Source organism: Dreissena polymorpha, chromosome 2, assembly GCF_020536995.1.
Source record: "Dreissena polymorpha isolate Duluth1 chromosome 2, UMN_Dpol_1.0, whole genome shotgun sequence".
Taxonomy (NCBI): domain Eukaryota; kingdom Metazoa; phylum Mollusca; class Bivalvia; order Myida; family Dreissenidae; genus Dreissena; species Dreissena polymorpha.
Window position 1 is genome coordinate 28,471,749 of NC_068356.1, and position 13,112 is coordinate 28,484,860.

Here is a 13,112-nt window from a genome sequence, read left to right on the forward strand (position 1 = left end):
AATATGGGTCATGCCGGGTCAAAAACTAGGTCATAGGGTCAATAAGTGCATTTTCAAAGGGGCCACTTTGTCCGGACTCTATTTCAAATTGTATTCATCCGATCTTCACCAAACTTGGTCAGCAGTTGCATCTAGTTGATATATAGGCCAAGTTCGAATATGGGTCATGCCGGGTCAAAAACTAGGTCATAGGGTCAATTAGTGCATTTTCAACGGCGCCACTTTGTCCGGACTCTAATTCAAATTGTATTCATCCGATCTTCACCAAACTTGGTCAGTAGTTGCATCTAGTTGATATCTAGGTCAAGTCCGAATATGGGTCATGCTGGGTCAAAAACTAGGTCAAAGGGTCAATTAGTGCATTTTACTTTGTCCGGACTCTAATTTTATGTTGTGCCAGTCAATTATTTTGGGACGATTGAACTTTACCGGTACCTTAAAAAAGAATGGAAAAGCGTATAATTTTATCGTTGCTAAGCGCGCAACACCTAACACCTTTCGCAACACCTATAAATCCTTTTTATACGCCCGTTTCTAAAAACAGGACGTATTATAGTTTCACCCTTGGCGGTGGGCGGGCAGGCGGCTGGCGGCATCCACAGCAGTGTACGCTCTCTATTTCAAATAGTTTTCATCCGATCTTCACCAAACTTGGTCAGAAGTTGTATCTAGACAATATCTAGGTTAAGTTCGGTTATGAGTCATGCGGGGTAAAAATCTAGGTCACGGGGTCACTTAGTGCATTTCAATGATTTAGCATGGTGTCCGCTCTCTAATTGAAGTGGTTTTTATCTGATCTTCACCAAACTTGGTCAGAAGTTGTATCTAGACAATATCTAGGTCAAGTTCGAATATGGATCATTCCGGGTCAAAAACTAGGTCACAGGTCACTTAGTGCATTTCAAGAATTGAGCATGGTGTCCGCTCTCTAATTGAAGTAGTTTTCATCCAATCTTCACAAAACTTGGTCTGAAGTTGTATCTAGACAATATCTAGGTCAAGTTCGAATATGGGCCATGCCGGGTCAAAAACTAGGTCACGGGGTCACTTAGTGTATTTCAAGGATTTAGCATGGTGTCCGCTCTCTAATTGAAGTTGTTTTCATCCGATCTTCACCAAATTTGGTCAGAAGTTGTGTCTAAATGATATCCAGGTCAAGTTTAAATATGGGTAATGCCGGGTCAAAAACAAGGTCATGAGGTCAATTAGTGCATTTCAAGCATTTAGCATCACCAAACTTGGTCAGAAGTTGTATCTAGACAATATCTAGGTCAAGTTTGAATATGGATCATTCTGGGTCAAAAACTAGGTCACAGGGTCACTTAGTGCATTTCAAGAATTGAGCATGGTGTCCGCTCTCTAATTGAAGTAGTTTTCATCCAATCTTCACAAAACTTGGTCTGAAGTTGTATCTAGACAATATCTAGGTCAAGTTCGAATATGGGTCATGCCGGGTCAAAAACTAGGTCACGGGGTCACTTAGTGTATTTCAAGGATTTAGCATGGTGTCCGCTCTCAAATTGAAGTAGTTTTCATCCGATCTTCACCAAATTTGGTCAGAAGTTGTGTCTACATGATACGTAGGTCAAGTTCAAATATGGGTCATGATAAAGTTATCAAGTTGTCCTAAACCTTCAAACGGGCGTATCTTGTGACAGTTTGGCACTCTTGTTTTTAGTTTAAAGAAAGTCTCTTCCTAGCAAAAATCGAGTTCAGACGAAAAGTGTCGTCCTGATTAATATGTGCAGACTGCACATTCATTAAACCCCCTTTTCACAGAGCACGACCCATATCTTTCTTTGGTAAAGATTATCACAGTTAATGATTCAGTTCTGCATCCATCTGTTCATACCAGCATGGTGGTATTGGTGATAGTTTTTTTCTAACACATTGCATTGCATAAATACATTTTCACATTTGGACAAGTAAATAAACAATTTGTCCATGGTGTATTTAGCTTTTACCTAGTTTATTTCTGTCTTCTCAACTATTGCCCCAGTCAATCAATCACAATTCAGCTGTGAAACAAAGCAATCAAAATTGTTCCCACATGTGGAAAAATGTTGCAAAGTTGGAAAAAGATGGGATATATTTTGTGTATTTTTCAGTGGCAGACAGAGGCCATATTTATGCATGTTCGCTGTGGAGATACACTTGAACCTGTAAGTCACAGTTGTATTATAATGTATTTATGAATTTCAGAATATTGCAAAGGTATCATCTACCATTCATTATTCATGGCTGCCTTTCTAGTGTTTATATAAACTGTTTTTATTATACATCCAAAGCGAAGGGAAATAATGGAGTCATTCTGTCGTTCGTAAATTTGTTGGTCATATCATCCGTCTATCCTCATAAAATGTAATAATATAGTGAATAATTTTTTTTTGTCATTTCTCAAGCAATGAGATAGAAACATTTTTCCTCTCCGATGACCCTCACATTCTTGAGTTATTTCCCCTTGAACATTTGAACATAACAAACAAAGCTGTCGGGGGGTATTCTTTTTGTAACAAAGCTATATTTGTTTTTCCCCCAAAGGTGGCCTATAATAGCAGTTGCACTCTTCGTCTTTTTGGCCATCCTTAAAGTCTGTGCATAATAAGAAGACATTATTTACCACTTGTCTCCCCTCCTCAAGGTGAAGGTCATACTCAGTGTATACATTTGGCTATACAACAGCTTGCTTGGACTTCATCCTTTGGAATTCATGTCAATTTTAGAATTACTTGCCAATAATAATTAATTTACCATGAGGAGATGGCATTTCATGTATAGAACCTTTCTCCCTTCCTCAGAGGTCATGGTCATACTAAGAGGTCAAATGGAACATTTTTTTGGTAATAAAACAGCTTGTACTGTCTGTAACAATGTTTGCGAAAACATACCACAAATGTCTACATGAGCAGACTGAGTGTTGCTTATATAACCCGTCTCATAACCTTCAAGGTCACACTTTGGGGTCAAAAGTCAAAATTCGACATAAAAAGCTGTTTGGGACACACAATTTTCTGAAGCACTTGTGTTAATAGATTGCTTGTCAATTTGACGTTTAAAAGTGATATCTTCATATTCTTTTCACTTAATATTTGCACATCTTTCAGCTGCGGCACGCATTTGTAGAACTCCTAAAAACAAGTTACAAAATAAAAAAGCGTCATTTTATAAAGAAGATGGAGACAGTCCCTGGGTCCTTTACTGAAGATGATATGGTTAATGTATTGAAGGTAACTAAGAAATATATTCTTAGTGTGTTCATTTTTTTCGCGGCTAACACCTTTTTTTATTTCAATGATTTGTCTTTCCTGTTTGATTTCCTATTACAGGTAATTGACCAGTCGCCAAATGCGAGATCGCTCCGCCCACTAAGTTGTGTTTTCATAAAATGCTTTATCCATTACTCCGACAGTCTTTGTTTGTCGGACCATGTGGCCGCAATAAACGAAATCTGATTGATTATTTCGTGAGTTTGATTGACAGCTGGCGACTGGTCAATTTGCAGATGTGTGTATTGTTTTCATAAAATAAAAGAGTAAATGGACACTCAAGTTATACATTCAAAACATTCAAGGGCTTCTTCTTTCACTTGTGTCACACTACTTTAAACTGCAGTGCTGCTATTGGGATGAAACTTTACAAACATATTAACCAGTGGAGTTTTTAGACAAAAATGTGGGCATCAAATTCAATTGTATGTACACATTTACTGTTTTATTTCAGGACTACTGCATCATCAAAAAGGCCCATTACTACTTGAAATGCTGCAACGACTACAGCTAATGAATGGTTGTCTTGAACTAGTTTATGTTAAGTTTTTGACAATAAATGTACAAATCTGCTCTATTGTTTTTTGTGTGTATGCAAGCATCTTTTTCAAGTTCTGTGAGATAAGACATGACATCAATGTTTTGCTCATATTTCATATCACTTTGAGAAGCACAATTCAATCTTTTGCTCAACCAATCTTTAATTTCCTTCTTTGATTGTGTATGCTTCATCAAAACATTTGATCTGGTTCTCTTGTTGTCCATATTAACATTATAAGTACATACTTTGGGATTACTGATCTGAAGATCACACTATTTGTAGGAAAGTCTGATCCGTATGGCTAATATATTTTTCAAATATTTAACGGCAAATGGTCATAGTATGCTTTCAATCCTTAATTACCAGTGTAAGCGCTAAAATTCACTGGAATTAAATGCGTATTATAAGAAAATATCCCCGAACTGGTTCCTATTTGCACCCTGACCCCTTTTTAGCAGAACTGTGTAGTTCCTAGATCTTGCTCGATATGTTGTGAACAGTAGCAACGCAAAGCAATGTTTAGTTTTCCACTGTAGGCACTGTATATTTTGTGTAGTAGTTCATATATTGAGTTTATAAATTAATGTTTTGTTAACGCCACTAGGATTTGTTTGTCTGTGATGTATGAAAATCGGCAGGAGTTTAAGTTATGGTAAAATAATTTATAACTTTATGATTGATTTCATAATTTATTCTCATTCAATTTATGTAACAATAACATTGTGTGAAACATATTGCTGTTATTAACATTTTTTGGGAACAAATTAACAGAAAAATGCACAGATATGTTCTTTACAACAAGCACAAAGATTAATAAAAATATAATATGAAAATATACAACATTGACAGCTCGAACCATCTGTAGGTGTTCACCATATCACAGTCCAGTACACTGTCATTCCTGGTAACTATGTACACTATTTGCAGACATAATATATATCATTGGGCTTTTGTTTTTTATATCGCTTAGAAGATAACAGTATGATGTGTATCTTAAAATATATGCTTAAAATTATTTGAACTCCTTTTATGTTCAAAATAAAGCGTGAAAGGAATTAAATGCAAGGTATTAGTGTGGTACACTTCTCGCGCCGTTTATTGTAAAAAGTATTATACAGGTAGTACCAAAGAAAGGTGTCACTCAGTGTGTGACTGTCACAGAAACTTGGCATTAAATTGCGCGTGTCATCAGTATGTTTTAGGTTTTAATTAAAATTACGTGTACATTTATCATCCAAAAGACATGCATATCACTAACAATATCTCGACAGATTGGAGAGTGAAGTCTGGGAAAATAAAGCACGTGTTTTTGTGCATGTGTTTTTATTCTAAGCATCCGTTTATAACTGTAACCGTTACTAGTTAGGAGTTTGCGTCTTCATTACGTCATTGTGAGTGTACTCGATAAGGGTACTACACTGTGTTGTATAGGCATACAGGCAGCACAAAGCTTTGCATAGACATATTAGCATAACTCTTTACTACATAGACACGTACAAAAAATGTTCTTTAACTTATGCAGATTTAAAACAAGAACTTAAACATATCGTCGTAAATAGTATATCCACATTATATGATTCTATGATTATCTCGCTCTGACATGTTTCAGTCAAAAAATGTGCAAAAATGGTACCATCACTGCAGAATTATTGAGCATTGTTCTGAGAAAACTGGGCTTAATGCATGTGCGTAAAGTGTCGTCCCAGATTAACCTGTGCAGTCCGCACAGGCTAATCAGGGACGACACTTTCCGCCTAAACGTGATTATTAATAAGGAGGACTTCCTTAAAACTAAAAATACCATAAAAGCGGAAAGTGTCCCAGATTAGCCTGTGCGGACGACACTTTACGCACATGCATTAAGACCAGTTTTCTCAGAACAAGGCTCTATTGATGCTGCTTGTTTATCATCCAGGCTTTCGCCTCAATAAAAAGGTTCCCACCACCATTGCACTTCAACAAAGACGAAATTTACACAACGAAAACGTAAAGCTGTTTAAAAACTAATATTTGAGACAAATAGCGTCGCTATAAGACAAAAAGGGTGCTATAGTTGCAATATGATGCAGTACTTTGCTCTCGTAAAAGGTCCCATGAGTTGAGACCGTGCTGTGGTGAGACTAAATTTGAACATAATTAGTGTATAGCGTTGGGGAAACGCTTGTCTGTAAAACGCATATTCAATGTTATTAAGATTCATCATTCGTATTGATGTAAATAATGCATGCAAGAGTACACGATTGCTGATTCATAAATAAATTAAACTGCAGATATAAACAAAACAGTTCGTTTTCGACTTAATGGTGTATTAATGCACGTTCTTTTTTTTTTGTAATGCCGACAAGGGACGTAACTCAGTATCTTGGTAGACTGAACCCGGTAATGGTGATGTCCCCTTTCTTGTACCCTGGAATAGTAGGCGGAGGTCGCTTGGACTTCGCGATGTTCATGGGCGTCCCGAGGCTGGAAGAATCCGACTGACTCTGGGGACCTACAGTAGACGAGAGTACAACAAATGGCGGCATGATTTTTTAAATAACAATCTAGCCTCGCTCTGAGATAACGGTATATTTCGTTTAAAGGAAGTATCTTTTTAGCGAAAATCCAGTTTATGCGGAAAGTGTCGTCCCAGATTAGCCTGGGCGGATTGCACCGGCTAATCTGGGACGACACATTACGCATATGCAGGACAGAGCCCCGTTTTCCCAGAGTGCAGGCTGTTTATATTTTGTTCTTTAATGTATTACTAGTACGGTTGTAAGCACCGTTATAATCCACACGATGTCACGGTTTTATGGACTCGAATATTAGATTGCACCAAGTTTTTAGATAAAGCGTTGGACGCATGTTTTTTACATTTCGACAACAGTAAAATCGTCTTATGTGAACAACTTATCTCTTAAACAAAAAGATAATTCGTGATTTATTGTAATTATACATGACTGCTAGAAAGCTATACTGTTAGTAAAAAGACAATTCGTTATGCCCACATTGTTAATGTTAACAACACTGTGTGAATCTATTTGAGGCGGATTGTAAATGTTAAAGTTATTCAAATCAAAGCCAATATATTTTCATCACTGTGTGTATTTCTTTCCCATTCATGTTTACCTTTCTGAATTCGCCTCCTTCCCACAGACAATGAATCGAAATCTGAAATCATGTATAACTTATACAAGCTGTATACAAGCTGTATACAATCTTTACAATCTTAACTTTAACAAATGCACTTCCGAACCTACATAGTTTGACCATGCAAAAATACAGAAGTGTTTAATGGAACGTACCTTTATCCGGGTCTGTTCTACTTGTTTTCTTCTCGCCGTTTGGACGATTTTTGCTCGCCTGACGCCCATGGTTCTTCTTTAAGAACTGTAAGAAAAAAACGCATTTTTTTTCAAGTAATCGAACGATTACAACTGAATAATTGTGCAAAGATTATTAAACGTTGATACGTATATCACATCGTACGTAATTTGAATTCGACCATTATCACTTTGTAAAATATGCGCCATATGAATATCGCACCTGGTGAGTGTACCCTGCTTTATCCTTCTTCTTTTTAATGTTTCCATCAACGGGTACCCACTGCCGCACGTTCCGGTTCCGGTCGCCGCCGTTTGCCTCGGCCACGCGGCGCAGCGGCGGTAGGGAGCGCTCCGACACGAGCGTCTGCTTCTCGGTTAACGAGAGGCTATCCTCACTGGGAACCTTGTTGACTAACACAAACGGGTGCTCGGGAATGAACGTTCTGTTGTGTGTATCAAGTCGGCTCGGGGAGAGATAAGTCTCTCTCTCAGAGGACTTGCTATTGTCATTGTTATTTGGCCTGTATAACGGCCGCTGCTGTTCAGGTAAGTCTCGTTTCTCGATGTTTGTTAAATTGGTTTGAGCTTTGTTTCGCTTCTTTGCTGCCAGCGCGGCTATATTGCGTGTATTGGACAGTATAGTATGTCGGTCGTTGAACGAGTTTCTGGACGGATTCTGTCCTAGGCTGGTCCTGTCGCCGGATGCGTCGACAGGGGGTGTCACTCTGTCAATTTCCTGGCTCAGACTAGAGTTGTTGCGCCATGCCGCCGATAGATTGGCCCTGTTGTCGAACTTTGCGTTCTCAATACCACGTGCCATCGGCGTCTGTGAAAACAGCCGCTCGTCTGAGTTCCTGTAAGTATTGGGACTGTTCGTAAGAAACAGTCAAAATGAGAATTTTGAGTTTTATCTGCATGGAAAAGACTATTGTTTTAATTGTTTTAAATGCATGTTTCAAAATTGTGTTTTAATAAAAATAAAATTTTATTTCGCGCAATACTAGTTGTATACATGTCTTAAAAAGAAAACGAGCTCTCTACATTAAAAGATTTAAAGAACGCAATTATTTGAAATTGTAAACATACGTTCGTCTAAGGTCCGCGTTGCGCTGTCGTCTGCTCAGTGTGGGTTCCGATTCCTCTGTTAACGTGCTAAGCTGATCGTCGTAGATGTTGCCCTGTAAAATAGAACCCTTTATATTGACGCACAGCATACGGCCGATGACGTGCAGGTTAAAATTTCCGTAGTGATACGTTAAATTGGAAATATTGGTAACAGTTACCAATAAATCATATAAGAATAATGGCCGTTGTGTGTGCGTGATGTATGCACGAACCGAACATACTTCTAGTATCTGAGACGAGAGTAGGCTCTTGCGTTAACAGTTTAGCTAGTTTGTCCGTGCACGATAATCAGAGATATATTTTAATTGTATATACAGAATAATACTTAAAAAGAACCGCGCAACTACCTTGGCGGTCGGGTCAGACGACACGCTGAGGTCGGAGTCCTCGCGCTGCAACGTGTTCTCCAGACGATACATCTCGATGAGCTCCTCGAGTTCTCGAGAGATCACCAAGTTGTTTTCTGTAGCAGATAGTGTTATAAGTGTATAAGTCATTATCTATTGATTTTCAATACATAAACAGGTATTTATGATTGCTTTGTTTTATATCCATTCAGTTAATGTCCATCATAATTAATTTATCCCCAAACCTATTTTCTTCACATATCGTTTGGATATATATTCTTTTTATTGAATGCCAGCAGAATTATTCCGTTACTTAATTTACTTAAAGAATCTACAATTCCACTCTCAATACCCTCTATGAGGTTCTTCTGCTTGCGTATGATCTGGTCACAAAGGCGCTTGTGTTGTCGGAAGCGCGCGATCACCATGTCCTTCTTTTTGATTTGATAGTCCTTCAGCAGACAGGAGGACTGCACCTCCGTGTTTTGGATCTCGAGCGCGTGCACCTTGCATAGCAACCGCAGAACGTCCTTCTGGTCCTCGGAGTTCACGCGCTGAGGTATCGTCTGCGTACAGTAGTAATAGGGCTCACATTCAGGCCGTACCGTTATGGTCAAATTTAAAATTGCGGTTTTATTTATTGATGTAGCAACGGTAGCAAATTATTACTGTATATTTCTCTGCCTTCTCTTTCATTTATTTCAGTAAATGATCGACCAGCAAGTGTTTGTTTTACGAAACCTGCTATGACCATATGTATTATGCAAACACAAATATGGAAGTGTATTTAATAAAATCCAAATATATTAAATTCTGTTGTATTACATCTGAAAATTACTTACTATAGTAATGTTGCGTCTTAAAGAATCCTGATCAGTTTAAAACAAAACTCCATTAATAAAATATTAGACCATGCTCTTCTTTGCTTCTTAAGCTTGGACAACATTACATAACAAGCGCAGTAACCAAAATATGACAACTTTCATAAATGTGTTACCGCGTTCATAAAAATCTAACTTCGGGTACAATTGCATGACTGAGGTCACATCTACTTTGATCCGAGCTATAATGTAAACTAAGAATAAAACACACGTTATTGATGTGACAATTGTAAGATGTAAGCACTATGGTGACTTGTTTGATTGTCTTATCTTAAGTTATATGTTAATATCCTCGTTGACGTGTGGTAAACGTGTGGTCTTAGGTATTGAAAAGAAAACTTGAAACAGAATTTGATTACCAATTTAATATACGTCATTTATGTGGACATGATGGATTATTGTTCCTACACGTTACTTCAAAAACGAATTTGCACACAACTAACCAACCGCATGCATATCTCACATTTGTCCACGTGGTCAACATCAGACCTATAAGTCATACGTACCTCCTCCAGTTTGCGCGTCTTCATGCGGGCGGCCTCGAGCTCCTTCTTGACGGTGATCCGCAGTTTCTCCGTCTTCCGCTTTTCCTCGTGCAGCACCTTTAGCTCCTCGCGCGCCGTCCGCACGTCCTCTGCGCCCTCTATCTCGTCCGTCCCAGTACCGGAAACGTCCAGCGCCTTCTTGTGATCTGAGCACGCAGCAACGCGTTAGATTTCTCTTTAAGTGTCTTATCGGCGGAACTTAAACCTCATTTGGCTTGTAGTACAAGTTAACGTCATTTTTTCGAATTATTTATTCAAAATAATGTTAGTGGTTGTTTTTTTAAATTAATTGCTCGTATTAATTTACAATATGTAATTGTACACTGAAACTTTTCAAATAAAGTGAATTAAAACATATCTTTTTTTATTTTGACTGACGTATTATTTATTATTTGGGTATATTCAGACAAACGGTCCCACTGAGTCTTCACTTACCTTCTATGAGCTCATGCAAGGGACGGTCTGGATTGCGAGCCTTGCTCTGTCGGGCTAGCTCCACCTCCCATCTGGAAACATACGTTCACACAATTGGTATCGTGATGTTTGACAATCTAGCATTATTTATACATACGACCCACATCATGCAAACATTGATGTTATGCCATATGCGGCAAGCATGGCTCCAGACCAGCATGCGCTGTCATGCAGTCTGGACAGGAGTTACATTGTTCGATATAAAGTCAAGCAAAGTTTCGTGGTCTCATTAGCGGACAGGGTAGCTTATCACCAGACTACGCGAATGCAAAGGTTTGGCTTGAGCTACGTTTGCATAAGACCCATTTTTGTATGACGCGGGAAAATATGTACAGCACTGCACAAAACAAAAGAACAATTTAAAACAATTTTTATATTAAATTTAGCATTATAACTTTTGAGTGGTAAACAAGAGAATAGGGCTGCATCATCACATAAATAAGTTTCAAATCCTTAGAAAAATGACCTTAGACCAACACAAAGGTGAAGTTCTCCATTATTTTGCAATTTGTCTTTTGTGGTTCCACAATAGGTCTGATAAAACTGTCGGCATACTAAACTTACTCGGAGATGATCATCTGGTTGCGGTTGGTTTCCAAGGAGATCTCCATGGTAGCGTTGTTGAGCTCCATGAGCGACTTCCGGAGCTCCATCTGGTCCTTGAACGAGATCAGCAACTGCTCCTTGATCTTGTTTAGCTCCTCGCGATCCGCGCTCCGCTTCGCCTCTAGTACTTCCGCTGTATCCGGAAGTTAAATCAGGATTATATTTAACTGATTCAATCATTCGAAAAAGGTGGCCAAAATGACTATTCACAAGTTCGCATCTACTTGAAAATAATATGAATAAGAAGACGTATGGATTCTTTGTGTTTTAGTTTATATATATTAATTAGTTTTAATGTTATTTGCTTCTTATTAGTTAAGCCTTCGATTACACATATTGATAATTTACACGAATAATTTTAATTTCTGTGGGATCAAACCAAGAAATTATTTTCCTATCAATTAATATGTGTTGTCAACAGTTAAAATAATTAATATCAAAAAATTCTATTCATCTCATCTTACACTGGACCGACTGAATGTCTGCTATATGTGACTTCCGGCCGGCGCTGGTACTCGGGTTGTTAAGGCGGTGTCGGAGCCGGTTGATCTCATCCCGGAGCTCCTGGATTATGTTCGTGTACTGCGCTATGTGATACGCCACATCTGTGACGTTGCGGCGTACCTGCAAACATTACGTTGATACGTTATGTTGACGTCTCCCTTATAGAAAAAACAATAGCACAGTAATAACACTATGTTCTTAACCCATTTATGCCTTATGGACTTTCCCATCCTTCTAAATTGGATCAATTTATTTCCAAAATTAGGAATGTCTTGTATATTTATTTCTATATTTACAATTTTTCTTACAGAAATTCCTTTAAGCAAACAGCGCAGACCCAGATGAGACGCCGCATCATGCTGTTTACCAAGGCCTTTTTCTAGACGCTAGGAAGAATGGGTTAATCTTTTCAGTTTGATGTCACTTACAATGACGTGCAAATTTATCAGCCTTGCTCTTGAAGTTTATGAAGTGCATATTTATTGGCGAATTGCTAAAACATGATATATACTTTAAAAAATGCAACCTATAATGCCTTCTGATATATGAACGTTTTGCTTTTCTTTGACATAAAGATTTGTCTTCAAGAAACAGAACAACCTGTTTTTAATTGAATATAAAACTATGTTTTGCTTTCTTACAACTTTAGAAATGCAAAATATGTGTACTATGGACCCGGTACGTCTCTGATATTTGTTGAAACTTCCGGATGATAAAACGAACGGGAACGTTTTTACGCAACTGTTTGGTAAAGAAAATTCCATCTTCTGTTAGCATTTGTTGTTTTTTTTCGCAAAGAAATCACCGTTTCTATAAGATTTACTGGTATTCCGCTATATTTTCCCGCGAGTGAAATTTCAGTTAAAGCTTATGCAACCCTTGTTATCAGTTCACAATTAATAAAGAATGAAATTCATTATTGCCCGTCTAGTACTATTATTTATGTCCAGATTTTCAGAAAAAGCTTTAGTCTGTGACATATAATGCATTTGTATTCGTAGAGTCGCGGATTCTAAATATTTTCACAATAGCTTTACAAAAAACACTGTTTGCATACCTGGTGCATACTCAGTACCCGGACTTAAAATAAATATTGGACTGACCAGAACGGAACTTAACGGTACTGACCGGACCTGACCTAAGCAGACCCGACGGAACTCAAGTACCTTGGTTTTGATGTGCTTGGCTCTGTCGGCGTACACAAGCGTGTTTCTAGACTCCTCGAAGTGGATGCTTGCCGGCGATATGTGCGCGATCATGACCGTCTTGCAGTTGCCGCCTAGAGCGTCCTTGAGGAGGCGGGTCAGCTTGCTGTCTCGGTAGTTCACGTAACCCTTGCCGTTCTTGTCCGCTGAAACACACACAGTAGGGGATGGTCAGTAACCTTTTGAAACAAGAGATTTATCATAAATGTCGCTGGTATCACTGCATCGCTTAGTCAGGTATGTTCAACAGCAAATAAAGTCAGAAATATGTGTGTAAATTCCAATCAAATATCACATGCAGACTTAATCG

The 13,112-nt window shown here is 38.3% G+C and overlaps 2 protein-coding genes across 6 annotated transcripts in view; one reads left to right on the forward strand and one right to left on the reverse strand.

The window, feature by feature from the left end:
* Positions 1–3,838, forward strand: part of LOC127866368 (DNA-directed RNA polymerase III subunit RPC5-like) — a 53,469-nt gene extending 49,631 nt beyond the window's left edge. For both annotated transcript variants that reach the window (XM_052406850.1, XM_052406851.1), the window contains exons 15-17: positions 2,109–2,162; positions 3,105–3,227; positions 3,721–3,838. In XM_052406850.1, coding sequence (XP_052262810.1) covers positions 2,109–2,162; positions 3,105–3,227; positions 3,721–3,780 — 237 coding nt within the window. In that variant the 3' untranslated portion in view covers positions 3,781–3,838. The remainder of the gene's footprint in view (positions 1–2,108; positions 2,163–3,104; positions 3,228–3,720) is intronic.
* A 645-nt stretch (positions 3,839–4,483) lies between these two features.
* The window catches only part of LOC127866364 (kinesin-like protein KIF19), a 38,235-nt gene continuing 29,606 nt past the window's right edge, over positions 4,484–13,112 (reverse strand). For 2 of the 4 annotated variants that reach the window (XM_052406841.1, XM_052406842.1), the window contains exons 8-19: positions 12,764–12,948; positions 11,558–11,717; positions 11,052–11,226; positions 10,449–10,519; positions 9,975–10,159; positions 8,940–9,153; positions 8,588–8,703; positions 8,202–8,293; positions 7,336–7,984; positions 7,095–7,179; positions 6,919–6,960; positions 4,484–6,298 (exon numbers count right to left, since the gene is read on the reverse strand). In XM_052406841.1, coding sequence (XP_052262801.1) covers positions 6,162–6,298; positions 6,919–6,960; positions 7,095–7,179; positions 7,336–7,984; positions 8,202–8,293; positions 8,588–8,703; positions 8,940–9,153; positions 9,975–10,159; positions 10,449–10,519; positions 11,052–11,226; positions 11,558–11,717; positions 12,764–12,948 — 2,111 coding nt within the window. In that variant the 3' untranslated portion in view covers positions 4,484–6,161. The remainder of the gene's footprint in view (positions 6,299–6,918; positions 6,961–7,094; positions 7,180–7,335; positions 7,985–8,201; positions 8,294–8,587; positions 8,704–8,939; positions 9,154–9,974; positions 10,160–10,448; positions 10,520–11,051; positions 11,227–11,557; positions 11,718–12,763; positions 12,949–13,112) is intronic. The other 2 variants (XM_052406843.1, XM_052406844.1) reach the window with 2 other exon arrangements.